The sequence below is a fragment of the Kryptolebias marmoratus genome, linkage group LG17 (assembly GCF_001649575.2).
Source record: "Kryptolebias marmoratus isolate JLee-2015 linkage group LG17, ASM164957v2, whole genome shotgun sequence".
NCBI classification, from domain to species: domain Eukaryota; kingdom Metazoa; phylum Chordata; class Actinopteri; order Cyprinodontiformes; family Rivulidae; genus Kryptolebias; species Kryptolebias marmoratus.
The window spans coordinates 21,726,636-21,754,481 of record NC_051446.1 but is presented as its reverse complement, the minus strand read 5'-3'; the positions used below and the strand labels follow the sequence as shown (position 1 = coordinate 21,754,481).

The window sequence follows — 27,846 nt, the reverse complement described above, 5'->3', positions numbered from 1 at the left end:
CGACCAGCGCCCCCTGCAGGCCGGGAGGAAAACACACCCAAAACTACAGCACCGCCATTAAAACACAACAAACTTCATTATTTTACGGTTCTATTAATTCATATAAAAGTCTAATTTAACCCTTTCGATTATAATAGTCACTGCAGTGGATTTAAAAGCCATTTTCCTAAATATGTATGGGTTTTTATGTTATAACTGCGCACAGACCAGCTAAAGTAGACACTAATGTATCATGCAATACATCTGTCCTCCTGATTGGACATGCCCTAATTAAAAGAAAACACTTTTGGAAAAAAAAAACAAAAAAAAAAACTGGCTGAAGTTATCACAAGCATGAAAGGGTTAAAGAAAATAATAATTCAATATGTAAGAATTCCTATTATTTAAGAGTAAGACAAGACACAGTAGCCCATCTGTTCCTAATGTGCTGATATATTAACTCAAATATAAAAAGTTACTGCATACTGTCATGAGTTTCATTAACTTTTAAAATAAATGAGTTTTTAATCATGATGTCCTTGTTTCATATTTACTACAATCTACTATTTTTATAGAAAATAAAACAAATGTTATTAAAGTAGTTGCATCAGTTTACTTAATGTAAAAGTAATATTTAATTTGTATGCGATAAAGGAGACAAATGGGAAGAATTTGCCAGTATAGGGTCATTATGTGAAGCAAATAAAGCTTTGAAGAAATTGCAGATTTAAACTCGTTTTTCTGCAAAGACTTCCCAGCATGCACAAGTGTATAAATATATATTACAATGTACAAACTTGACTAGATAAAAGGTCAGCTGTGGGACTTTTATCCTGCAGATTAATGTGTTTCTCCATTATGAGTAAAATGTTTTTCACATCGTTAGCCCAGCTCGAGATCTCTTTACAGTTACATGCAAATGATTTTATTTTTATTTCGATTTTACTATGTTTTTCTTTCAGATTTTCAGTATGTTTAATCATAGTAAATAAATAGTAAAAAAAAGAGAGAGAGATTTACGCATTAAAATGATTTTCCAGAAATAAAAATTATAGTTTGTGTAAAATGGAACACTTTAAAACCTGCTACCCTGTAATCAGGTGACAGCGGTGAACATTACAGATCTGAACAATTTTCACATTTTCTCACTTTTTATTTAAAACCAACAACACACAAAAACCCAATAATTTTCATGACACATGTGAAGTGAAGAAAGAAATGATGTGCAGATTTATCTAAGATTACATTGTTCATGCCAGAAACGACACACAACACAAACATTTCCCTCAATTCTGCAAGAACCACAATCTTTTTTTTTAAAACAAATCTGAAGCACAGGAGCATTTCTCTGACTAATCTACATTCACGGGATGACTCCAAACAACTCTAAATAACAAGTTAACCTGTTTACAACCTGAAAGCACATAATTTTACAATATTTTGTTTGATAGAAGTTAAACTGCAGAGTTTCCACAAATCCAAAGATCTCTTAATTAAACAGTGCTGCATGTAAGTTTGAAAAATCAAGTCATTTTTAGTGAACAGTTGTATAAATAGAGTTTAATATTTATGCAATCAGCATTAAATCTCAAGCAAGGATTTGAGATAAAAAGCTAAATGTTTCTCAGCCACGAGTTTCATTCTTTTGCATCAAACCAGCAGTAATATGTGTATCCTAGGAACAGGCTGGCAGCTGTCACATAGAATATGAAGTAAGTTGTGTTGATGAATTGAGATTTTCTGGTCCAGAAGCCAGGCTTCTCTTCTTCCTTCATGTTGACGAGGAGCAGAGTCGCCGTCTTCACAAACTCCTTCAGCTCTTCGGGGAACTTATCAGAAACTTCTTGCTCCCTTGTCAGTTCGCTGCCAGAACCCTGAAAAACATTAAATAATAAACGACGCAGCTTGGGGGAAATACCACATGCAGTTTTTCTGTACGGCCTTCTTTAAAGGGATGAGTTAGAATGCAGGTAAAGGGTTTCTGATCAGCTGCAAAACATTAAAACAGTAAATCAAAAATATCATCATTATGAGTCGTTATTCAAATTTGATCAAATTTGATCTTTTAGAAGGATATTTTCTTTTAAAATCAAATGTAATCCTAACCTCAGTCAGTACACTTGGCATGTTTTCTGCAGACACGCCACACAGACAAGAACACCGATTCCATTTCTTCTCTCCTGGAAGGCAAGAAAAACAGCACAAAAATATACTGACTGCACATCTTAACGTGTGCTTGTTTCTGATTATTTACTGCTGCACAAACTGGTGTTTCAGTATTTGTTTAGTGTTCCTATTAAAAGTGTTTTAAGCTCTTTTAATAAAGCTTGTGTTCAGTCGGTTCATCGCTGCAGCCACCTTACATTTTCTTTTAATTCACATAAACAAGTAGAGCAAACGGAATATCTTTTCTGTAGAGTAAATCCCTTCTTTTTCATCTGTGGACGTATGTGTCTCTACAGTAATTGTCTCCACGAGCCTCTCCCACGCTTTGTCCCCTGTCTGTCTCACCGTTCGGACACGCAGACTCCTTCTCCATCAGATACATCATTACGATTGTCTCCAGGAGGCTGAGCATCATCAGAGCAAAGATCCCAAAGCAGTAGACCTCTGAGGGGAGAAGACAGTAATGGTAATTTATAAACAAATTATACGTCTGTTGTTTCGGCTCAAATTGATTACAGTCAAAGCTCTTAAAGACTCCAGGCTTCCAGGCTGAAATGTGTCGATCGCTGCCTTTGTGCAATACGGTGAAAGTTTGTAGAAACTGTAATTTCTCTCATAATTTTGACCCGTGCTTTATTATTATGACCATCTTAACAGGTTGGGTTTTTTTGTCTTGTGTGTGAAAGTGTAAAATCTCTTTTCTAAGAGGATCTTTTACCTCCTGATAGGTTTGCTAAGTGAGTTTGTCCCGGCACGTGTGGATTCATCTGCTATATTCTGCTTCTTTTAATTCATTTCCGAGCACTCCAGATATCCGTGTCTGACAGCAATACTAAAAAAAACTTTGTTTTTTTGATGGAAATAACTCAATAACAACAGGATGGATGTGTTTTCTGCAGATCAAAATGTGTTTCATATTCTCAGAAAGACTTATATGGTGCTAATGAACCACTCTTGGTATGCTAACACTGTGACACTCTTAGAAAGAGCGTCTCAGCCGAGTCGGACCGTCTGGGTTATTTTACCTATGAGTGGGGTCTTGTCTGATGATGAAGGCAGGATGTCGTTGAGGATGAGCTGCATCACCGTGACGGCAAGCAGCACGGTGACCTTAAAGCTGAGCTTCTCGCCTCCTCTGTCCGGGACCAGGAAGGAGGCCAAGTCCAGAAACAACAAGAACAGGATCGGCAGCAGGAAGTTGATGATGTAGAGTTTAGCCCTCCTTTTCATGAAGATCTGTAAGAGAAAACGGAAGTGTGAGATTGTATTTGTACTCCCGAATCTCTGAAAAAAGAGAAAACAAGACAGGATTCACAAGACAGACAGTAAATCTTGAAAATGAATAAGAGAGAAATCATTCTTGGATGTCTTATCAGTTTAATGCTTTAGAGTAAAATGTTGGGTTTAAATTTAATTCTTCAACTTACTGCAGTAAGGTACAAATGTAACATCACTGTTAAATGTCTCTTCAGGGATTAGCCTTCATCAAATTATGAAGCTTCAGGTGTTCTGGACAAAATTCAATCAGTTTTATAAATGTTGACTTAAAATCTGCTGTGATATTAGCTGAAACTGATCCCAACACCTGTTCCAACGTGCGGCTAATTCAATTCAATATGGCCGCCAAACATAACTGAACTTAGAAAACAAAGAAAAGGCTATATTAAGTAAATTTGACAGATATTGTGCCAATATTTGGTGCCTTAGTAGCTGACACAAGACATACTCTGAATGTTACTCATTACACAAGATCTCTGCTTAAAACTGTGCATAACTTTGTATTCAAGGTTTATAACTTAGTTTTAATTTAGAATGGAAAATAAATTCCTGCATCAGACTATCAGACAGATTAGTTGAATTCGAGCTGATTCGCTCTACTGTGTTGTCCTTAAATTACATCAAATATGTGTCTAATTGTGTATCAAACTGTCTTTTAAGCAAGAAACAAGCCCTCTGTAAATAAATGACATGCAGTTCCTGGTTACTCACAGTATAAATGATCACGTCTTGCTCGACTCCAAATGGAAAAACAGTTTTGGTGGTGATGGTCAGGTTCACAAACAGCCACTCGTACTGCGTACGCATCAACTGGCGGGACCAATTAGTGGCCCCTGAGGAGTTCAAATGATGCTTGAGCCTTATTTCGCTGACTGAGTGGGAGGGGAAAAAATGGAGGTTTAAATAGGAAAGAAACTCTTTTGCAGCGTGTCTCTTTTTTAGACATCAACTTGATGTTACGTCATTGCATCTTGATAACAGGCTTTGTATTTTATGAAACAATACCTGCACTGAGATGAAATTATTTAATAAGATAAACCCAACACTCACCAGAGTGGACCACTGATTTGACTGAAAGGTTGCAGCTCTGCATGTCAAATGGGAATTTGTAAACCTGCATCCTGCAGGTGCTGACGAGCACCTGATCGTTCTGAACGAGGACTTCTCCATTGCTCCTGATAGTTAGATGAGGACTTGGAGGGGCTTTATCTTTTTCTGTCCTGTGTAATCAATCACACATATACAAAAATGGAGTCACAGGCAAGTATTTAAGATGAAAAATACACTGACATTAGTGTTAATTTATGTTAATTAATATTCAGCTGTGTTAAAAAGGTGCAGCACGTTATATCCCACAATGATAGACATGCAGTGTCTTAAAACAAGTTGAAAATATAACTTCCATTTAATAAGAAACCATTTATAAATAGGTTCGATCATCTCTGTGTTATTTACAGTGTAAAAGCTAAATTAAACCAAATAATTTGTCAAAAAATCCATTCTCAAAGTTCTGTTGATGACTTTGTTGGTTCTTTAAACACGCTCTTCACACGGGAGGCATGTGTTTAATTTATGGGCAGGTGAAATTTGGTAAAAAAGAGTTTTCACTTTGGATGATATCATTTTGGGCTAATCCTGGACTGAAAACCTGCAAAGATGAAAACTCTTCGACTAGCGTCAATAAATCAGTTATGACGAAGATTTTATACAAACAAAGAAATTTTGAAAACTATTGTGTAAATCATAAATAAAAACAGAATTAAATGGTTTTCAAATCTCATAAACCTGTATTTTATCCACTGTGGAACAAAGTAAACATATAAAATGTTTTTTTATTATTATTTTTAAAGGTAATTTAGCATGTTATGGCAGCAAAACATCTCAAAAAAGTTTGAACAGGGTCATGTTTACTACTGTGAAGCATTTCTTCTCCTTTTACCAGCAGTCTGTAAACATCCAGGCGCTGAGGAGATCAGCTGGTGGTGGTTATAGAGAGGAGTGTTGTCCCTGAGGACATTGTCTTCCTGAAATATGCAATGCTTTCCCTGAAAAAAACGTCATCTGGATGGAAGCATATGTTGTTCTAAAACCTGTGTATTGATGGAGCCTTTCTAGATGTGTAAGCTGTCCAAGCTAGAGGCACTAATGCAACCCCATACCATCAGAGAGGCAGGCTTTGGTCCCTCTATAATTTAGGATGGAGGAGATGGCATCCTTGATTTCTTCACCTCTTTATTTTGAAGTAATCACACTTATGTTTCATATTGAGTTGTTTTTTGATTTTGTTTTTCAATCTGAGGAATCGAGTGGATGTGAATCGGTATACTTACATCTCTTCAATGGTCAGATCTGGCTTCCACAGAATGTCAGTAGGAATAGTGACGTTACTAATTCCACAAAATTCATTGGGATCCCAGAAAATGTAGTCATTCTGCCAGCGCTACAAAGAAAAACAAAAATTATAATGACACATTATTATTTAGTGACAAAGGTGAGTAAAACTGTCAAAGATGTTTGACAAAGAAGAGGAGAGAGGAGAATAAATATATATATATTGTTTCAATTTGAAAACTTACCAAAATAATCCAAACATAGGGAACAAACGTCTGGTCGATCTCTTTCTAAATGAACAAGTATGAAAGAAAATCCGTTCAGGCTAGAAAATAAAAAAAGATGCCAGCATATATTAAATGTAGAAATCATTTAATTAATTGACGTAAAGGTTTATAAACCAGCGTTCACATGAACCACTTCACTGTTTTAGGTCGCAGCAGTCCACTTTGGTCCAGTCCAAGCTGTGGCTCCAGCTCGTCGGTCAAAATAAAAGTTTATTTCCATAGAGAGAGTTTCTGAACTAACATCTAACTCTGCAGAGTGGGTGTGGTGTCGTGCACTTTTTGCAGCATCCTCACCAAGCAGGGCTGACATGTCCAGCATCTATTATTCTGTGAATGCTGAGTCAGAATAAACACTATTGTTTTCCTGTTTTTTAAATTTTTTTGGTACTTTAATTCTAATCCAACTACCTCAGCTACCTCAATTATGGCTTTTAGATTTCACAGCTTCAATACTTTTCAAAATATTTAATTTTATCTACATTTTATTTCCACATAAAGACACAGACACTTCTTCAGTTCCTTCAAAAACATTTGGTTTTTTGTAATCTGTCTTCTCATGCTGTTTCTTAGCTAACATTTTGTTAGCTTTTAGCTTTGTTTTAGCTTTACCAACCCAGTTTATAAATTACAAGTCCATGCTGCAAAGTTCACAGTTTACAACAAAGCAGAAAGCATATAAAAAGGCTGAAGATTATTTAAACACTTCACTGAGACATTCTTGATCTGTTTTAAACCAAACAATCAAATTAAATATTTAAGATCTTGTCACAAATGTTGTCTCCTCCTCTTTCCTGAAGAAAACTCTGTCCCTCAGCATTATTTTGTCAATAAATACGAATTTAATTGTGTTATGTGAGCACAGACAGTGTAATGAAAACGGCACTTTGTGTACTGTACTCCGCCTTAATGGGCTGCTGGGAATGTCCATTACTCTTTGGACTGAAATCCATTTATTTTGTTTTTATGAGACTGTAGTCTTCTTCATTCCAAAATGTATCAAAATATAAGTTTTTATCTCTCCTTTGAGCTAAAAATATAAACCAAATATTGAGAAAAGGCGTACAAACACTTACCACATCTAGGATGGCATACAGCAGAATTTCCAGGATCACCTCTGTTGGCTGCCTGAAGTCTTTAACAGGCCGGGTCATGGAGAACAGCTCATTGCTTTTACTCAATTTCAGGTAGTTTAAAACGTCCTGATAACTACACACTTTCTCAGAGGAATCACCGTCTATAGCTTTAAGCACAAAAAATTCAGTGAGAACGGCTAAAATATGCAGCTTTTCCTTCTGTAAACTGTAGCACTCACGCTTTTCTTTATCTTATCATTATCTTATTTCTTTACCTGCTTCTGAATTTGAAGTTCATGCATTTTTAATCAGCCTCTTAGCATCAATTTAAAGGAAACTCATGGTTACAGATGGACACGGGCTGGGGATAATAGTTAACCACAAAGTGTTTTTACGGTTCCCTAATGAGACTCTCCATTAAAAATGTAGCTCTTACATATCAATAAGTGCATAATAATATTGTAAAAATAAGATAAAAAATTAGCACTACAATATTCAGGTTTAACTGTAAAATTTCCTTAAACTGTCTGTTCATGTACTTTCACTTAGTAATATAATATTATATCTTACCTATGAGAAGCAGTAGAAGGAGGAAGTTCGTCTGCAGCATGATTAGAAGATCCAGGCACTCGAGTGGTTGAACAGCAAGTGTGCAAATCAGGGCTGAACTGAAACTTTATATTGCTAAAACAGAATAAAGTCATCTCCTTGAACAGGAAGTGGGGAGGGCAGCCTGAACACCCAATCCTGTGGCTTAATGTGATCATCTGGCAGACTCTGATCTTCATTAGAGTTCAGGATTAACAACGTGCATTATGGGAACACTGACTCAGAAAAGGGGTTTGTTTGAAATGAATAAACATTAGACTTGATGAAAACTAAAGAGAAAGCTGAATGGAACAAAGAAATACTAACTAATATAAGCTACTGTTTGCCATCTGGACATAGACAATGGTTTTGGGGAACTTTTCTTCATTATTATTCAGTTTTTTTGTGTAGATTTCTTGGGATTTTAAATGTGGGAGGCTTTTGTAAAAAGGAAAGCTGAAGGTGGAGCGATGATGGTTTTGTTCTTGTCTGCATGCGTCTTGTCTGTCAGCAAAATATCTCATGAACCGCTGAATTGATTTTAACGAAACTTTCTTGATTGACCTCTTCAGCTGAGTAACCTTTGCAGTACAATAAATTCAAAATGGCTGCCACAAAGCAACGTGATCTTAGCGAACACAAAAAAATGGCTATAACTCATTAGCCTCGGCACCATCGGCATGATCTACACACATTCATGAAGCAACACGGACGTTGTTCAGTTACAAAAAGCAGCAACAAACTAAACAAACGTGTAAAAGTATAGAGGTTTAATAATAACTAATGTAGCATTTTCACACCTGGATGTCATTTTTGAGAAGAGGATGTTTTATAAGCTTGAAAAATCATAAAAAAAACAGGCCCTCTTTTGGCTAACTTGGATGGAGTTTATTTTGAGTAGAATAAATGATCATTTATCTTAATGCATTAATTTTACATATCATGTGATCACCTGAGTACCTGTTACATCATTAACTGGTAAAAAATATTAACTACAGAATGATCCCACAAATACAACAAACATGCATTAAATGTTATTAATTTCCCACAGAAGAGCAGGTCAGAATGGCATGGGTTAAATCTAAAATGTAGCCTTTTGTTGGAGTAAATTTTAAATATATTATGATGTATATCTGAAGTATTACTGAATATTGTATTATAACATCAACTACATACATTCCACAACTAATGCAAACACACATGAGTAATGGGAAACATGCACCTGGCAAAACCTGCAGAATTTAAAATACCAAAGCTAAAAGAGTCATAAAAAAATTGTTTGCACACCTCATTTGGATCTGATTGCAGACTGTCTAACATGATGTTAGTCATCAGAAACAAACACTTTATGTTTTATATGTCACCAAACATGAAAACAATATCAGCGTTATTATCTGACATCCGAAGAGTTTAGAAAAATCTGTGATTTGAACATTTTGTCGTCTCAGATCAGAATCAACAGAGATCATTTGCGTGTGAGAGGAAAAATAAATACATTTAAATTCATCCCTACATTATAGAAACTCTGACTAAATGCAGATTTTAAACATTCACACTTTTAATCTGATTCTGAGACCCACAATGTAAAGAGAGTGCATAAAAACGCAGCGACGGCTGAGATGTAAAAAACCATGAAAACCTTGTTGAGTCTGTTCGCCACTCGGGTCCAGCAGCCGGGCTTCTCCTGTTCCACGTTGCTGGATCGAAGTACCGTTTTTTTTATCACTCCCAGCTCACGTGAGATTTTTTCCACTGCGAGTAATAACTCAGTCAGTTGGCTGCTGCCTTCCTGCAAGAGCAACTCAATCAGTTTTCAGCCAGATAATAAACAAAATGATGCTGTGAGCTCCGACACTGGCAGGCAGACGTTTCTATCACTCTTATCAGAAGTTAAACAAAATCCTGTAATGTCACAACAACACAACATATAAAATACTAATTATCAAACAAATGTTGACGGAAGGTTTTGAATAGTAAGTTTTAGGGTTTTTTTCCCTTTTCATGACACATTTAAAACCAAAACCTCTAAACGTCCTGTCATCTCACCTCTGGGCAAAGGTATGTCAGGGGGTTGTTAGTTTTCATGGAAAGAAAAATTAATGCGCGCACACACACACACACACACACACACATATATATTTGAATGCATGGGCAGTGCTGCTATTCTGACTGCAAGAAAAAGGAAAAAAGGCTGGAAACCACTAGTTTAAATATCTTTTAAGTTGCAGGTTGAATGCTTAAGTACAAGCCTGAGAGCCAAAATATTGTCTTCTTCAGAAAAATAAAAAAGAAACAAATGATTTGCTGAATAAAGCTCCACAAGGTTTTCCATTTTCTGTTGTTAACAGAACTCCAGCATCTTTCTTTATCCAAGCTGAATGAAACCAGAAACAGAAACACCAACCTCTCTGTAGATTGACGATGTTAGATCAGTCATCTCGTCATCGATGACTTCATGGATTTCTACTTCATGGATTTCTACAAGGAAAACAAAGGTAAATCCAACATATATGTGTACAATTAAGTCAGTTAAAATGACATGATAGCTTCTTATTAATGATGTTTCAGTCTGAGATGAACCTTGTGAGTTAAAACAAGTTTTGGTTTGATAATCACCCTTATCCTCATATATCCTTTGGTCATTGTCTGTGTTCCTGTGCCAGGATCCTGAGTCTTTCTCCTTCAGATACTTCACAAATATAGTCTCCAGGAGGCTGAACAGCATCAAACCAAAGATCCCAATGCAGTAAATAACTAAGAGGAGCAGACAGAAGATCGTTGATCAGGACATAGAGTCAGAGCTGCTTCATTTTCAGCACATTTTAGCTTGGAATGGGCAACACAAATATGTATATATATATCAGTCTTTTGTTCTGGTTTGGATTTGTCCTATAATGTCTGGTGTGGCAGCCATCTTTGACAAGAAGGCTGATAACATCTCCTTAGTTTACCTTCAGGTGAATAACAGGTTCGTTATTATCCCCCCTTTTATTTTCTTCTCTTTGCAGTGAGTTTTTGTTCTTTTTCAATGATCTCTAGTTTACTATTTGGTAAAGCTTGGTTAGTCTACTTCAGTTAGTTTCACACCTGCTGTGGACACACCTGACCTCTTGTTTTATCTTTATGCATTTCTGTCATTTGACCTCGTTAAGTGAGCTTTTTAGACAGTTAAATTGATATTTACTGCACTGTGTACTTAATTCTGTGTGCCACATACAAACGCTGGCTGGGGTCAGTGTTTTTTTTTTTACCTATGAGTGGAATTTTGTTTGAGGTTGCAGGCAGAATCTCATTGAGAATAAGCTGCATCACAGTGACAGCAAGCAGCACCGTGACCTTGAAGCCGACCTTGTCCCCTCCGTCTGACATCAGGAAGGAGGCAAAGTCCAGACACAAGAAGAAGAGGATGGGCAGCAAGAAGTTTGCAACGTAGAGGGCAGATTTCCGCTTCATTGTGATCTGTGAAAGGATGTGTGAGATGATTAAACCTTATACTCCTTTATGTTTAATATGAGAATCATATTATGCATGGTTTCCAGTTAAGTGGGTAAAATAGTAACGCAGAAATATTCCCACAGAAAGAACCAAATATTGGTAAAAATTATGTTAAAGTGTTAAAAGTAAAAGTATGTTTCCTTGCTGTAAACACAAGCTGTTAATTTTTCTATTTCTCATGTCCTCAATGTCGAGCATGACAAAATGGACTACTTTACAGGTTAATTTGCATATTTATGCCTAATAATATGTTCAATATTTCTTATTGTAAATCACCAACAGCAGCAATGTTTGAATAAATTTTAAAAATTGCTAAAATGAAAGACAAACAGACATAAAATAAATCTCAGTGAAGCAGGACTACAGCAACACAACTTGACATTCATGTTAAAGCCATAAGAGCTGTCAAAATGCAGAACTTTTCAGTGGTTTTGATGTGAATTTTAAAGCTTCTCACACAATTTCTACATCATTAAATGATTTTTTGGGGGTTAATGTTACTCAGACTCACCAGGGTTTTTGTAAAAATATATCTTGGAAGACAGAAAATATTCCTCACTTTTGTTTACGACTAAATTTGGTGATCAGTTAAGTTCAGTTATGGAAATATCTCAGCACAGCTCCTTTGCATTTGATCTCAGCCCCAACTTTTGCTTTAACGCTCTCCACCGCTCGATTTCCTCCCTCAAAATGACTCTACTTCTGTCGTCCTCACAGCTTTTAGTCACCGTCTCTTTTCAGAAGAAGAAGAAGAAGAGGAACGTTACTTTCCCGCCTTTGACCCGATGTCTCTGATTTTATGGTTTTTCCTCCGACTCTGTTTACATCTGAGGATTATTCCTCAATAACCGTCGCGCTCTGAGACCGTCCGAAGTGTGCTGGTCAGTGTTTGAATGTAAAGAAGCAACTCTTATTGTTGGCAACAAAACGTAATTCTGCTGATTTTTCTCATTTATTACAAATTCTGCAGTAGACTTGTAGTAGTGAATAATGCGTATTTAGTGGTGCCTTTAAATCAAGGCTGAAGACTCACCTGTTTAGAGCTGCCTATGATTAATAGTCTGCAAACAAATTCAGGTGAAAAGCTGCTCTGAACAAAATATCTTATTACATATTGACCATCTTATGATTATTAAGTATCTGCTTGATGGTTTTTATGATTTTGTGTGATGATTCTAATGTTCTGATGATCTACTGTGTGACGTTTTTGATGATTGTAATATTTCTACTGATCTTTTCATGATGTAAAGCACTCGGCAAAAAGCAGATACAGTTGAAGACCTCGGACTAGAAAATACTTACAGTGTAAACAATGACACTTTGATTGAAGCCAAAATAATTGACAGTTTTGCTGGTGATAGTCTGGTTGATAAACATCCACTCGTACCTCGACCCCATTGCTTCAGAAGACCACTCACCACTCATTGCTTTGGTTTCAAGTTCAGCAATGTTTAATTCGTCATCTGAGGTGGGAAAGAAACAAAACATTTTAATGAAGCTCAAGAAAGATAAATTCTAATATTTATAGCACCATTTGGAAAGTGGTCATCTCTTGGCATTCCACAAAAAGGTGAGGACTATAAGACAATTACAATTATGATCTATTCAGTTGTATACAGTACATTTTAATGCATTTCTGCAGTTCAGAAACAGGGTTACAGTCAAGAGTTCAAACTATTAAAGCACATGTAAACAGGGCTTACCAGAGTACATGACAGACTTGAAGGAGATGTTGCACTTCTGAAGGTCAAAAGGGAATTTGTAAATGTGTATCTCGCAGGTGCTGACCACAACTAGGTCATTCCTTAATTCCACAGTGCCATCAGCATTTATACAGATGTACGGGCTGGGTGGAGCTTTGTCCTTCTCAGTCCTGGAGGAGAAATAAAAACTCGTGTCTGTCAAACAGTTTAAGCCTCAAACAAAAGTGAAGCAACTGTTATACAAAAAAACACCATCTGAACTTCTAACATTTGCCACTGACCACTGCTCCGCCGTGCTGCGAGGCAACGATGCTAAAGTAAACTTGCAAGAGGCCGATCATTGATATTCTTAATGTATAGAGTCAGCTTCTCTGGTCTGATCAGACCAGAAATTCAAAACGCAACAGAAAGAAAAAAATTTTGGATACAAAATTAGAAAAGAGGCTGTCAAGTGACAAAAAAGCAATAAAACATTTTAAAACTAAGAGCACATGTTTCCAATCTTGCAAAATGCTTTTTTAAGGCCTAATGTCATCAGTTATGAAGTCTTCTTTAAATGTCCAAATGATGCATTTTTATTTTGTAATGCTCTGGAGATTAGAGCTTATTTTAGTAATTTAAGCATCATCATGCACACTTACATCTCTTCGATCATTAGGTCTGGCTTCCACAAAGCTTCAGCTGGAATTACTATGTATGGAATTCCACAAAACTCTTCCGGGTTCCACTCAGTATAGTCGTTTTTCCATTGCTGAACAAGACAGAAAATGAGACAAGAATTTGAGTCAAAATAGGAGGAAGCATAAAAAATGCAATATAAAATGAACAAGTTTTGCTTGTAGTTAAGAAGCAGATATTCAGTGAATTATTTGATTTTTAGAAAATAAATTTTTTAAGAGAAACCTTACCATGTAAACCCAGATGTATGATATGAAAGTGTGGTCAGCTTCTCTCTGTAGATAACAAAACAAAGTCTTTGAACATTTTTCCAGTTGTTCATCATGCTGTAGCAACCTTGAGCAACCTACCACATCTAGGATGGCATAGATCAGCATTTGAAGGTGAATGGTTGTTGTGATTTTGTGATCTTTTACAGGCCGGCTCATGATAGACTTTTTATCGTCTTTGATCAAGTTTAGGTAGTTTAAAACATCTTCATAACTGCAGACACGTCCTGTAAAAACGCAAAACGCATTTATTTTATAACAAATTCTTAAAAAAATAAAAAGGCAAAACCTCTGTGACCCTAGATCAAACTCTAAAATTTATTAACACGATGGTGGTGTAGTGCAGATAATGTATTTTGACACAAGTCAGGAACGTGCTCTGGTGATTTTGTGTCGCTAAGGTATGCAGCACCAGTTGAAAACTCCGGCCCAGTCCCAATACTCACACTCCACCCTACGCCCCTCTATGAAGGGTGCACTCAGTCAAAGTGCACAGAAGGGTTCGTGTGCGCAGGTTATTGGAGAATTGGGACAGTATGGGTTACGTCATCATCTTGCACCTCTGTGTCATAACTGTGACATCCAAAATGTCGCTGTTCTGGCTTTTTAAGAAGGTGCCAGTATGATTTTAAAAGTACAGTTTAGGTATTTTTGCTTTCCAAAGTCATTGCAGGAGATATTTGGCTGTTCAAATGTGTTTTGTTAGGACTTGTTGAATATGGAGCAAAGTTTGATAGTATTCACACCTGTACAGTAGAGTAAAACAAGAATTATTTCAATATTTTATATTTAAAAACTGCTTTTTTTGTGACAGACGCAGCTTGCTCTGTCACCACTGCCATATTTCTGCCGTTTAATTCAAAACCCTTTCATTGTCAATAAAGATAATAATAATAAAAAAAAAATCAAAACGTCACATGCAGCGATGGATTGTGGGTAAACACTTCTCTTAAGTCTACTTGCCTGGATGCGGGCTTCGCCGAAGGCCGGATGTAGTACACAAAGGGGGCGGGGCTAAAGAGCACTCCGGAGAATTGGGACACACTACGCACTCAAACCCTTCAGCATGAACGCGCATTTGAAGGACATGGGGTGGAAGTGCGAGTATTGGGACCGGGCCTAAATGTCTAAATAAATGGCTTGGCAATATAGGAAACAGTTAAAACTTGTTGTGCTCAGTTTAAACAGTTAATTAGCTCCTCAACGAAAGTACATGTATTTCTGTATTTCTATGCATCATTGGAGTGAGTTATCTTACCTTTGTAGTCAACAACTTGGCTGGATTTATAAATAGAAGGAATTCCTGTCAAATATAAATAAGTATTAAGTGCTCACACCTTGGCATAGATATTCTTTGTCATGATGAGGCAGTGATGGAATTTAATATACTGTCTAACATGAGCTCAGAAAAGACACTTACACTAATATAATATAAAGAGGTGATATAAGATGTCAGATAACATAATATGGTATATAATATAATATGGGAAACACAGATTGTTTTATCTCGATCGTGCAAATCTGAAGTGGGATGTACGTCATAATATGAAGAGACATTTCCATTTCAAGTCATTTTCATGCCATTTAGAATCATGTCCATGCAAACTAATTTTCTAATGGTTTTAAATTAGATAAAAGGTTCATTTGTGTACTTCGTTCTTTCATGCAGCTGCCATTCTGTCACAAATCACCCCTGACAATTATCTTTACTGGCTTTGCACTGTAAAAGTCTGCATCGGCTCATCTGTGTTAACCTGTGAAGGTGAAAACTTAAAGTACGCCTAAAGTGTCCTGAAGGAAAATTAATACTAATGCTGTTGATTCTTATACGTTGTTACCTCGTTCTTTTTTCCCTATAGTAATCTCATCGTTGCCTTGTTGATCACCATGATGCTCTTGTGAGTCTGAACTGAAGAAACTTCCACCTGACAGAAAAGAATATAGATTTACTTTTGTCTCGATGCAGCACACATGCATAATCATTTGCCTTTTTAAATGATGCACCATATTTCAAATTTGATAAATCCACTCATATCTGAATATATATTTTAACAATGAATGGGAGGTAGTGACAGTAAGAAAACACTTATTTAATTTGATTTTGTAGTTCTATAAAAAAAACAGATGCTCTGACCCAAGGAACATAGAAACAAATTGGATGTTAGTGGTCCACTCACCTGCTTGTTCTTTCTTATAATTTGACATATAAAACAAAAAAAGGCCAGATTGTGGATACTCCTAAATTATGAAATGTATCATGATTTACGAACGGTGGAGAACGAGAAGAACCCAGAGCACAGAGTCATTACATAAAAATGAAAATTTATGTTAAAAAATAAAAGAAACGAAAACAAATCCAAAGCAATACAAAAAGGCGAGACGAGGAACAAGACAAGGAACGAGAACAACGGGAGACTAGAGACAATGAACCAGCAGGGAAGTGGAGAAAGTGACCGGGTTTTAAAGACAGAGGATAATTATGGGAAGTGCGCACAGGTGAGTGATTACAATTGCGGGCAGGTGGAGAGGGGCATGACAGGTAAGCAAGTGGTGACTGAGGACAAGAGGAGAATGACAAGAAACAAAGCCAACAAGAACAAGGACTAAACCAAAACAACTAAATAATAAAATAAAAGAAACAATAAACCCAAACTGAAATATAAAAGAAAACATAACCCCTGAAAACAGAAAAACAAAGCACCAAGACTCAAAGCCAAAACAAAAACACTTGAATTCTTGACAAAATTAGTAAATTATAGATAAAGAGATCAAAACTTGAATCCCCCACCTCCATGGAAGGCAGGTAATTATATAACTAGCTCTGTGTGTGAATAATTTCAACTAGTTAGTAAACATGCTTTTGTTTTGTTTTGTCAGCTTACCTGTGAGGAGGAGCAGGAAGCAGATGAGAGGAAGGACCATGACTCTGAGAGGCGAGTGGGCAGCTCTGTCCAATCTGAGCTGCCTGAAGATGTTTTCTGCCAGGGATAGCCAACACCCTTAGCACTTATATATGTCCAGTTTAATGTTGCTGAAAAACAACTCCTCTTATCTCATTGTGGTCATGGATTTATAGTGCTCTAATGGACAGAAAAGGTCAGTGAAGAAGTTTCTGTTTTGTAGTGATACAGCGAAGACAAGTTCACAGAACTCACATAATTTATTTATCTTCTTTAATGTAGGACTGCGGAGACACTTGTGAAAACTGCCTGTGTTTTAGAAGCTTTTGGAAGAAAATGATAATTACAATTACTCTTAAGTAAGTCTCAAAAAGGAAATTTACCCACCAGCTCACCTACTTGTTGAACTTGTTGCACTCATGAACAGAATAAAAAGCTGTCGTCAAAACAACTGTTGGCTGCTTTGATCATCTTTAAAATTGTTCTAAGAAAAATCTGAAAAGGTTGTTATATAATACAGTTTTCTCTCGGGGCTGAAGTCCCAACAGAACGAGCCACATCAGAAACTAGTTTCAATCAAAGGGCCACAAAGGGTCAGGGTCTCCTCAGGGTTTGAGGGGTTAGGGCCTTTTGGCTCAGGGCTAGGGTTAGGGTCTCCTTAGGGTTGAAGGGGTTAGGGTCTTTTGGCTCAGGGTTAGGGTCAGGGTCTCCTCAGGGTTTAGGTCAGAAAGGTTATGTTTAGGCATCCAAGCTGTTTAATTTAGTCTAAATTACCATCCTTACTGTTCGTTGATAAAATACTGGTTTTTATTTCCTCTGCAAAGAAAGTTATGATTTCAGTAGTGTGGGCTGGTTTGTTTGTTTGTCTATCTGTTAGTAAGATTACATGAAAACTAATGAACAGATTTGAATGAAATTTTCAGTAAATGTTGGGGATGTGATGAATTTTTGGTGGTGATCTGGATCACGAACCAGATCGCACTCTTTTTTAAAGAAGCTATGGCCTTGGTGTAGATTTGCGCTTCTATTTTTAAATTTTGTTTGTTTTTCATTGAGGATATCAAGGACTGGATGGAAACTATTTCTGGCCCTCAGGCTGCATTTTATCTGTGTCCCAACTCACTTCTAATGTAGAGATTTAAACACTCAAAACATTGTTTTATGTGAAATATTTTTAAATAACCTGTAACACATTCAGAAAGACAGAACAAGCTATCAGGACTTTTATTTGATGTCATGAATACATGAAGTGTATTATATGTAGATTTGAAAAAAACAAAAAACATATCAATCATTCAACACATTGCATTATAATCCCACAAGTTGAGTACTCAACTGGTTATAAATCTTTAAAGAGCTGCACTTTCAATAAACAACACATTTTACCTAATTATAATGGGTGTCTCAGATATTTTTTATCTACACATTTTTAAAACTATAAGTGCAAAAACGCAGCTAATGCAGCTGCATTAGAGCCCTGAGTATTCAGGGCTTGTGTGGAAAAGACATAAATGGATCAATTAAAAAAATTAATACAACGCTTTGCTGATTGCACAACAATCAATTGTGGCAATCTGCCATCCTGCTGCCTGGTGCGCTCCTCCCGTTTCCCTGATTGGCCGGTTTCCTGGTGACACACAGCTGCTCCAAATTTGGATCAGCCTCACAAGGGTTCTTAAGGCAGTTTGGAGGAACAGACCAACTCTGAAGCATCGATTGCTTATGGTAATCCGTCTCAGCCGTTACCCGTTCTGCTTGACTGAAAAGTACTAATTCATTTCAGTGTCTGTACTGGTCCAGAGTTCCTGTTTCCGCCTTTCGACTACCCTTCGCTTCAAGTTGCCTTCAAGTGAAGACCTACAGACCTTCCCGAAGCCAGCCTGCCTCCAACTTACCTGAGAGTCACTGGGAACAACTCACTTACCTTGGATCTGGGACTTCGCCTCCAAGCTACTTCTACTCACCACACCTGTAAGATCACTTCGTCTGTCGGTATCAGCCAACTACCAGCCACTGAGAAAACCTATACTCATCTTTACTCCTCTCTCTTCCAGATCCTGATCATTGCTCTTTCAAGCACTATAAATAAAATTACTTACCTTTTGTTAAACCGCCTGTGTCCGTCCGTTTCTGGGTTACTCACCTTTGACAAATCCAGAGAACCTGATATCAATGTGCAAAACTAGAACATGCATGGTCATCTATGAGTAAAGACTTTTGTGTCATGTTGTCAAATTCTTGGTCAATTAAATGTGTTTAAAAACAAGACAAACACGTACAGTTACTCACAAACACTCACCGGCTACTTTATTAGATACACCTTGTTAGTACCAGGTTGGACCCTCTCAGTGCAACTAAACTGGAAGGTGTTTTTATTTTAAAGAGTCTGAGATAAAAACAAACATTTACTAATAATTTATTTTTTTTTGACAGTGATTATCCCACAGATAATTTCCCCAAATTAAATTATTTCTTTTGCAAACACAAATATTTACTTGTTAGCTCTTCATACACTGATATATTATTTTCTCTAAATGACTTACCATCTGTTCATTCTGAAGTTGAGCCTCTTATCTGGTTGATTCACACAAAGAACTAAAATGGACACTTGCCTGTTGTCTTAAACTGAGTTTATTTTAGGTATAATAAATTAATTTTAATCACAACATTTTCTTTTTACATATCTTCTGATCAAGCTTACATGTTGCAAAAAACTTTATTACAGAATAATAATGAAAATAAACAGCAAACATGAGTTATATTTCATTATTTTCCTACAGAAGAGTAGGTTAAAACAACACTGGATAATTATGAATTATTAATTTCCCTTGCAGTAAATTCTAAATGATGTGCATTTAAATATTAATTGAATATTACTACTATAATAGTAGTAAATGTATGGGATAGTTGTGTGATTTACAAAACATGCAGCAATAATATTTATTACATTTCATTTTCAACTTGAATAAAACACAGATGCACATTTCAAAATGCCAGAGTATAAATATGAATAAAAATTCAATGTTTGTTCAACCTGATTGCTTGATTACTTTCTATTTTCTGTAATAGATCGAATCATGCTTTATATCAGCAAACAAAACATAATATCAGTGTAGTCATCTAATTGCATATTTGTCTTGCAAACAGTTAAAATGTTTTTGTGAATCTATTATTACATCAGTTGGACATTTTCTACACCCAGATCTGAATCTGAAGATATTATGTGCATACGTGAGGCAAAACTACACCTAAATTCAAGGTCACATCACAGAACTATTATTTACATGCTTTTTTAACATTTGCACTTTTAATCTGATTATGAGATCCACACTGGAAAGAGAGAGCATAAAAACACAGTGACTGCTGTGATGTAAAATATTGTGAAACCCTTGTTGATTCTGTTCGCCACTCTGGTCCAGTAGCCGGGCTTCTCCTGCTGCTCGTTTTTTGGTAAAAGTACTATTTTCTTAATCACTCCTAGCTCGTCTGAGACCTTTTCTATTGCGAGGAAAAGCTCAGTCAGTTGGCTGCTGCTGCCCTGCAAGAAGGATTTAGTCAGAGGACAAGTTATGAAACAGATTATGAACAAAATGGACATCCGACACTGGCAGGCAGACATTTGTATCACTGTGTTATCAGAAGTTTAAAAAATAATAATGCATTGTCCCATTACAACTGGTGTTGGGTGCAAAATAACAACAACAACAAACAATAAGCTGGAGACAAGGAAATTTGTGTTAGGGTTTGTAAATGTTTGAACCCAGAAGGCAAGCAGACACAAAGGCAAAACAAAATGGCAGACCAGGCAGCAAAAAACTACAAATAAACAGGAAATCACAGGAAGGTGCAACAGAGACACAAGGCTCAAACCGGACATGTAGCAGAGAGCTAACAAAGCATTTCCGGAGAGGAAAGAGACTGATTATATAAGGCCGGGGTGATGAGGAGACTGGGAACACCTGAGCTGAGAGGAGCAGGTGAGAGTGGGAGTGGCAGACTGACTAAAAACCAGAACTGAGAGAGATTGAATAGTGGCACAAAGGGACACAGGGAAACTGAAACACATGAATCACAATCAGACAAGAAACACCAAAGTCATGAATTACAAAAACATAATCAAAAAGAAAAACCATTATCAAAATGAACCACATAAATCCAGATCCTGAGAATTTGAAGCACGACAAAACATCTCTTTACAAAGTAGTCCAATGATGTATATTTGCCTGTGTGCAGGACAAACAGCACAGTCTGACAGTTCAAGGTTAGGTTCAAGGACACGGAGGAGCGAGTAACACAATCACAAGTTTAATGCTCGAGTACGACCCAGATGGTAAAATATTGTCTCCTGGTGAATAAAACAATTTGCTCTTTCAAGCTACAAAAACAACTTATTCCTGTTTCCAACCCTATTTTTGTGCATTAACAACTTTTGCTTTCTTTTAGATTTGAACTAAAAATCCCATCAAAAACGGTTATGTTAACAAAACCCCAACATCTTTCTTTTCCCAGTTTGAAACAACTGAAACACCAACCTCTTTGTAGTCTGACGATGTTTGATCGGTCATCTCATCGTCGATGGATGCGCCTTTCTTTAGGTCTGGAAGTATGTAGAGGACACAAAAATGAGTCCAACATAGTTGTAGATCCATGTATACAATTAGGTCAATAAAAATGATGCAGTGGCTCAGTATAAATTAATAATAAAAGTCATTTTCGGAAGTTGGTACAGTCTGATCAATCTCATCTGTGAAACAGCAATAAAATTTGGTTTTGCTTTGATTGTCACCTCTTTCCTTATTCATTCTTGGGTCATTGTCTGTGTCGCTGTCCTGGGATGTTGAGTCTTTCTCCTTCAGATACTTCACAAAAATAGTCTCCAGGAGGCTGAGCAGCATCAGACCATAAATCCCAATGCAGTAAATCACTAAGAGGAGCAGACAGAAGATCATTGATCAGGATAATAAAGTTCCAAGAAGTAGTGGTTCAGGTTTTTCACTACAAAACGGACTACCACTTCAAGAAGCTGAAATTAATAATTTATATTTCCTGGAGAAACCACTTCACCTCTCCAACCTACTATTTTTCTGCCTAACAAATCCTGGTCCTCGAGGGCCACTATCCTGCATGTTTTCCTTGTTTCCCTGCTCCAACACACCTGATTCAGTGGTTAAATTACCTCTTCATGTTCTGCAGAAGCCTGTTAATCACCCATTGATTCAGATCAGGTGTTGGAGCAGAGAAACAGTGTACAGTGGTGTCCAATCCTGGTCCTGGAGGGCCACTATCCTGCATGTTTTAGATGTTTCCTTGCTCTTTAGCAGGTCTTTGAGTTCTGCAGAAGCCTGGTAATCACTCAGTCATTCAAATCAGGTGTTTCAAAGCAGAGAAATAACTAAAACATGCAGGATAGCGGCCCTCCAGGACCAGGATTGGACACCCACAAGTAGTAGTGGTGAAATGAGAAAAGTGAAATGATGAAAAGACCACCCAACATCTGTTAATAGGACCATTGTGATAAATAGGTTGATATTGACCCAGTCTATTTTATCCAATTTAATTGTGCTAAATATATGGCCACTGGTCTAGAATTGGCTCTTTTTTCTTCTTTTAAGTCCTTTTTGATCAACCAAATGTGCAAAGAAGGGACCATTCTTATATATGTAAGTGTACTAGCTGGAATCAAGTGAATTGGGGTTTTGCTTTGGAAACCAAAAAGGGGTCCTTTTGTCATTGACCCCGGCTGTGACCCTGACCCTACAGTTATTACCTACAAGTGGAATCCTGTCTGAGGAAACAGGCAGAATCTCATTGAGAACCAGCTGCATCACAGTGACAGCCAGCAGCACTGTGACCTTGAAGCCAATCTTGTCCCCGCTGCTGTCTGACATCAGGAGGGAGGCAAAGTCCAGACACAAGAAGAAGAGGACGGGCAGCAAGAAGTTTGCAACGTAGAGGGAAGACCTCCTCTTCATTGTGATCTGTGAAAGGATGGATGAGATGGTTAAACATTTAACTCCTTTATGTTTGATATGATAACTTGCTGCATGTAGTGTCCAGGTAAGAAGGTAAAACAGGAATAAGGAAAGATTTAAACAAAAACAAATATTGGTCAAATACTTAGTTGGAGCTTCAGTTATGTGTAAGGGAGAAGCCTTGTCCAAAGTGTGGTAAACTTTGACCACTACGAGGCACTAAAACACAACATTCAGAAACTTTAAATGGAATTTTAAAAGGTTTCAAAACTTTTGCAACTGTCGCATGGCATAATTTCAGACCTACGCATGTTTAGCATGATGCTTTCAGTACTCTGCAGAATTTTATAATGCACTATTTTACAGCATCTGTCTGAACATGCATAATATTAACCACATCCAGATATTTTTATTGTGAATCAGCTCTGTCAAATATCAAGAAGCAGGACCACAGCAGCACTGCTCGACATTTATTTCAGCAAAAACAACAAAAACTCGTTAACACGGCTCAGGTCAACAGAGAGAAAGCAAAGTAGACAACCTTGACTTTAGTGGACGTCTTGGTACAAAATGTACTTACTGTGTAAACAATCACGGTTTGGTTGAAGCCAAAATAGTCGACAATTTTGTTGGTGACCGACTGGTTCACAAATAGCCACTCATACTGTGTCTGCATGACTTTACGAGACCACTCAGTGAGTGCTGTGTTGTTTTCCATGAAGTAAAAATGTAGATCTTCGTCTGAGACGGGAGGGGGAAAAAATGTTGAGGTAATGCTTCTTATTTATTAGTTCAGCTCAGATACTGTATCTGGTGGTTGCAGCCATTAAGGTGTTAAAATAATTAAAGATGATAAAAGCAGGGCTCACCGGAGTGCACAACAGACTTGAAGGACATGTTGCAGCGCTGAATGTCAAAGGGGAATCTGTAAACGTGCATCCTGCAGGTGCTGACCACAACTTGATTATTTATATATTCCACTACACCATAACTATATATTTTGAGAAAAGGGCTGGGTGGGGCTTTGTCCTTCTCTATCCTGTAAGAAAAATAAAACTTCATTTATGTCAGCCATTACTTGGACTTTTTAAAGTTTGTAATTCTACTTTCAAGTCTGTTTTTGCAACATTGCAATTGAACAAAGAGCTTTCAGATTTCTCAGTCTGGATAATTGGAGAGAAAAATACAAAGGAACAATTGTGTACTTTGCAAAAAGCCACCTATTTATAGATTTTCTATATAAATAGGAAAAGAAAAAGCGAAGTTTGTTCTTATTTGTCAGCTCCTCTGGCCTGATTTTATACCACCCATAATGCTGGGTTAGCATTTCTGGAATTCAAAGCAGAAAGAAAAAAAAATTTCTTTGATACAAAATTAGAAAAAGCACTTAAGTGCATGAACATTTAGTTTTCCAGAAAAAACAAACAAACATATTTTTGTAATTGAGTCTGCACGTTTCTGATAAAGTACACAATTCTATTTTGAGCTTTATTGTACTAGAAAAGGTATATTGTTCTCATTAGTTTTATTTTGTAAATGGTCAAACATGATTTTATTGGAAAAACCACATTTGGAACGTTTACCTTAAGTATTCTGGAGTATAACAGCTCTCCTGCAACCCAGGAAGGAACAACTGGGTAAAGAAAACTGATGAATTCTGAAGTATTTTAGTTTTTGTTTTACGCTAAACGAGAGCATTACTGCTCTTACAGCAGTTTCTGTTATCGCTGTATAAAAGTATGGAGCTAAAACTTAAGCATGCACACTTACATCTCTTCAATTGTTAAATCAGGCTTCCACAAAGTTTCAGTTGGAACGTATAACTTTGAAATTCCACAAAACTTGCTTTCCATCCAGATAAGATGGGGATTAATCCACACCTGAACAGAACAAAAGAAGAGAGATTTCCTTTCAAATCAAGTAGAACATAAAGCCTTTGTTTGTTGTTTTTATTCCAGTGAAACCTTATATTTTCAGATGAAACTTACTATTTCAATCCAAATATAGGATATGAAAGTTTGGTCAGATTCTCTCTGTGGAAAAAGAAATACAGCATGTTTGGAAGTCTTTGCAGTTGTTCAGTTGTAAACATGATGCAAACTTTCATTAAAACAACAAAATAATGTTACCAAAAGTTCAGGATCAGTGACTTAAAACTTCATACAATGCACCAAACAACAGTTCATTTAATTCTTTTTTAATACAACAGTTTTAATTGCTCCAGAGGACGGGCTCACCCACAGAGCCACTCATGCAAGAACCTCTGGCTGCAGTTTGTAGCATCTCTGAATTATTAAGTTAATTCAGAAAAGAAGAGCAGCTCTTAGATCATATAAGTCTGTTGTTTGTTATAAATTTTAATCGGCAGCATATCTTCATGTGCCCACCAAATGTCACATGGAGAGAAATCTGAGATTATTTAACATTCAACACAAATATAGGCGATACCAAGAGGACCAAAGTAAAACAGGAATTGACAAACTTCACACCGGAAGCTCAATACGAATAAATTCAATTTAAACTAAGAACAAAAACAAGGAAACCAACAAAGAAAAGAAACAAAATCCTGACACAAGTATTGGGAAAAGTAATAAAAGACTTACCACATCCAGGATGGCATAGATCATCATATGTAGAAAGATTCTTGTACTCTCTGTGTGATTTAAAGTTGGCCGGCTCATGGTGTACATTTCATTGTTTTTAGTTAGGTTCAGGAAGTTTAAAACATCCTGGTAAGTGCAGGTATGTGCTACAAAAACACAGAGCAGATTTTTTATTATTAATTCTGTTTTTAGAAGCAAAAATGGGGGAAGGAGAGAGCAGGAGTCTACATGAATGATCAGTCCTCCTGAAGGAAAAGAATATTTCAGCTTTGTTATAACTTATACTATACAGAAATTAAGCAAAGTTCTTAACGCCTCTGTGTTAAGAATTAATTAATAATGTTATAGCTACTGACAACAAAATACCCTTCCTGCTGCACAAAACTCGTTCCTATGTGGACACTAGGTTGGAAAACTACATAAATATTGATTTAGTCAGAGGACAAAAGATTAATGTCTTTATTTCAAGGTGGAATTTAATCAGAATGAGTATTTATGTTATGCTTACTGTTAAAAACAATGGGATGTGTACCTGGGATTTCTGTAGAGCTGTTGGACTTCTGCTGATCATCCTGGAGCTCCGGTGACTCTGAGCTGGAGATATTTCCACCTGACAGGAAGAAAACTTCTTCATATTTTCAAATATAATTCCCATGCATGAGCTTTATGTAGAAAAAAAGCTGAAATCTGCCCAGGACCCTTCAGACGGTTAATGCAGCCATGCAGATACCAGGCTGACGCAATAAGAAGCAGACAGCTGTGTCTCGAAGCGCTTTTAACGCCACAAACAGAAAAAGGCTGCAGGTTAGTAACCAGGTGAGTCTGGTAAAGCTAACAAGAAGAAAAGTTAACCAGGTGCTGGAGCTAATAGCTCACAAATTCACGGCTGGTGAATTTTTGCCCACATCAGGCAGAAACATCTTCATCAAATTTGCTGACAACACAGCTGCCGTGGGGTTAATCTCTCAGATGATTATTCATGTGACAAATTTTAAAAAAAGATTCTTATCTTACCATTTATCTTGAATTAAAATTATGTATTTGTCACAGTTATATCCAGATAAACACAATTCCCGTGAATCAAAATACTGATGTCTTTATTTGAAGGTGGAATTAAATCAGAATGAGTATTTATTTTATGCTCACTGTTGGTTTGGATTAATTTTAAAAGCAGTAGAGCTAAATGTACCTGGGATTTCTGTAGAGCTGTCGTTGGACTTCTGCTGATCACCCTGGAGCTCCGGTGATTCTGACCTGGAGATATTTCCACCTGACAGGAAGAAAACTTCTTCATATTTTCAAATATAATTCCCATGCATGAGCTTAATGTAGAAAAATGGTTTGGCCAAACCGCGAAAGATTTCTCAGTTTACAGCCACATGCATCCCATCTTACCTGTGAGGAGTGCTAAATAAAAGAAAGTAAGAATCATGACTGAGATGTGAGTGAGCAGCTCTGTCCCCTCTGATTGCTCTGAAGATGTTTCATGCTGTTTTAACAAAACTGCCTGAGACGGACAACACCCTAAGTACTCAAATGTAAGTGCTTTCATGTGGTTTTTACTTTAATTTCTTTCCTCTCATTTCCATTGTGGTTGTGGATGTGGTGTGCTCAGAGGGCAATGATAACAGAGAGAACAACACAAAATCACTCGGGTAAAAGAAAAATAATCCATACAATACTTCCGAAAAATGCAATAATTGCTCATTTTGGGACAAGAAGAAACACTGAAACACTTTAATGCATACTGTCTGATTTTAGAAGACAGCTAGAAGCACTCAGAGCGTGCAAACCTCCACCAAGGCCATAGAGTCATTAAGAAAAAAATTAACCACTTGTTTTTTGTGACAACACCAACATTCCCTGAACATTTCGTCCAAATCTGTTCATTAGTTTTTAAGTAATCTTGCAAAAAACATATCTGTGACCTTGATCATTACGCCTGTTGGTAAACTGTCAGGGTTATCAAAATCCAAAGCATGAATTCCCTCACACAACAATCCTGATAGATGTGTCCAAACAGTTTCTACATAACCATGTTGGGGTGAAAGGTCAGTTTCTCTGAAAATTATGTTGTCCATGGTGTAAATCGAGAAACATTTCAATTAAAGAACATTAAAGTGCAGAGATCAGTTGCAATGTGACTGACAGCTGCCAGCCTACCCAAACTACTTTAAGATCAGAATAGTAGTCATCAAAAGTATTACTCAAGATATAAACGAGGTCTTAAAAACAGGGATCACCTGCTGTAACAATAAGAAGACTTTAACAAAGAGGTCACTGGTAACCTTTGACCTGTGAACCTTTGAAATCTTAAAAAGACAAACTTTGTCAGTTTAATTGAAATTGTTATGTTGAAATGAACAAATTCAGCCCTCAGTTGCTACCACCTGATAAATAATAAGGGTGTATAAATCAAATAATCCAAATATCACTAATTTCACATAAGATACAGTTTAATCTGTTGGTGATGAATAAATTGTTTTAAAGAGAGCTTTAAACTGTGGTAAGACATTGTCTGAGG

The 27,846-nt window shown here is 36.8% G+C and overlaps 3 protein-coding genes across 3 annotated transcripts; all 3 read right to left on the bottom strand.

The window, feature by feature from the left end:
• Window positions 1–1,465: 1,465 nt before the first annotated feature.
• LOC108247659 (5-hydroxytryptamine receptor 3A) lies at window positions 1,466–7,755 on the bottom strand. The gene is made up of 10 exons (XM_017435971.3): window positions 7,685–7,755; window positions 7,115–7,281; window positions 6,000–6,044; window positions 5,754–5,863; window positions 4,474–4,643; window positions 4,135–4,295; window positions 3,171–3,381; window positions 2,491–2,589; window positions 2,086–2,159; window positions 1,466–1,853 (listed from the first exon to the last, which is right to left on the bottom strand). The coding sequence occupies exons 1-10, from the start codon at window positions 7,722–7,724 to the stop codon at window positions 1,617–1,619; spliced, it is 1,314 nt and encodes a 437-aa protein (XP_017291460.1). The 5' UTR covers window positions 7,725–7,755; the 3' UTR covers window positions 1,466–1,616.
• Window positions 7,756–8,577: 822 nt separating this feature from the next.
• Window positions 8,578–16,520, bottom strand: LOC108247751 (5-hydroxytryptamine receptor 3A-like). The gene is made up of 12 exons (XM_025010193.2): window positions 16,025–16,520; window positions 15,686–15,772; window positions 15,106–15,150; window positions 13,929–14,074; window positions 13,809–13,853; window positions 13,542–13,651; window positions 12,901–13,070; window positions 12,500–12,660; window positions 10,954–11,161; window positions 10,319–10,456; window positions 10,107–10,180; window positions 8,578–9,491 (listed from the first exon to the last, which is right to left on the bottom strand). Exons 1-12 carry the CDS (start codon window positions 16,050–16,052, stop codon window positions 9,261–9,263), a joined length of 1,443 nt encoding a protein of 480 aa, XP_024865961.1. The 5' UTR covers window positions 16,053–16,520; the 3' UTR covers window positions 8,578–9,260.
• Window positions 16,521–19,577: 3,057 nt separating this feature from the next.
• LOC108247788 (5-hydroxytryptamine receptor 3B-like) lies at window positions 19,578–26,798 on the bottom strand. The gene is made up of 12 exons (XM_017436155.3): window positions 26,718–26,798; window positions 26,512–26,592; window positions 25,855–25,932; window positions 25,323–25,468; window positions 24,708–24,752; window positions 24,490–24,599; window positions 23,589–23,758; window positions 23,300–23,460; window positions 22,515–22,725; window positions 21,534–21,671; window positions 21,280–21,344; window positions 19,578–20,285 (listed from the first exon to the last, which is right to left on the bottom strand). The coding sequence occupies exons 1-12, from the start codon at window positions 26,752–26,754 to the stop codon at window positions 20,064–20,066; spliced, it is 1,464 nt and encodes a 487-aa protein (XP_017291644.1). The 5' UTR covers window positions 26,755–26,798; the 3' UTR covers window positions 19,578–20,063.
• Window positions 26,799–27,846: the final 1,048 nt, after the last annotated feature.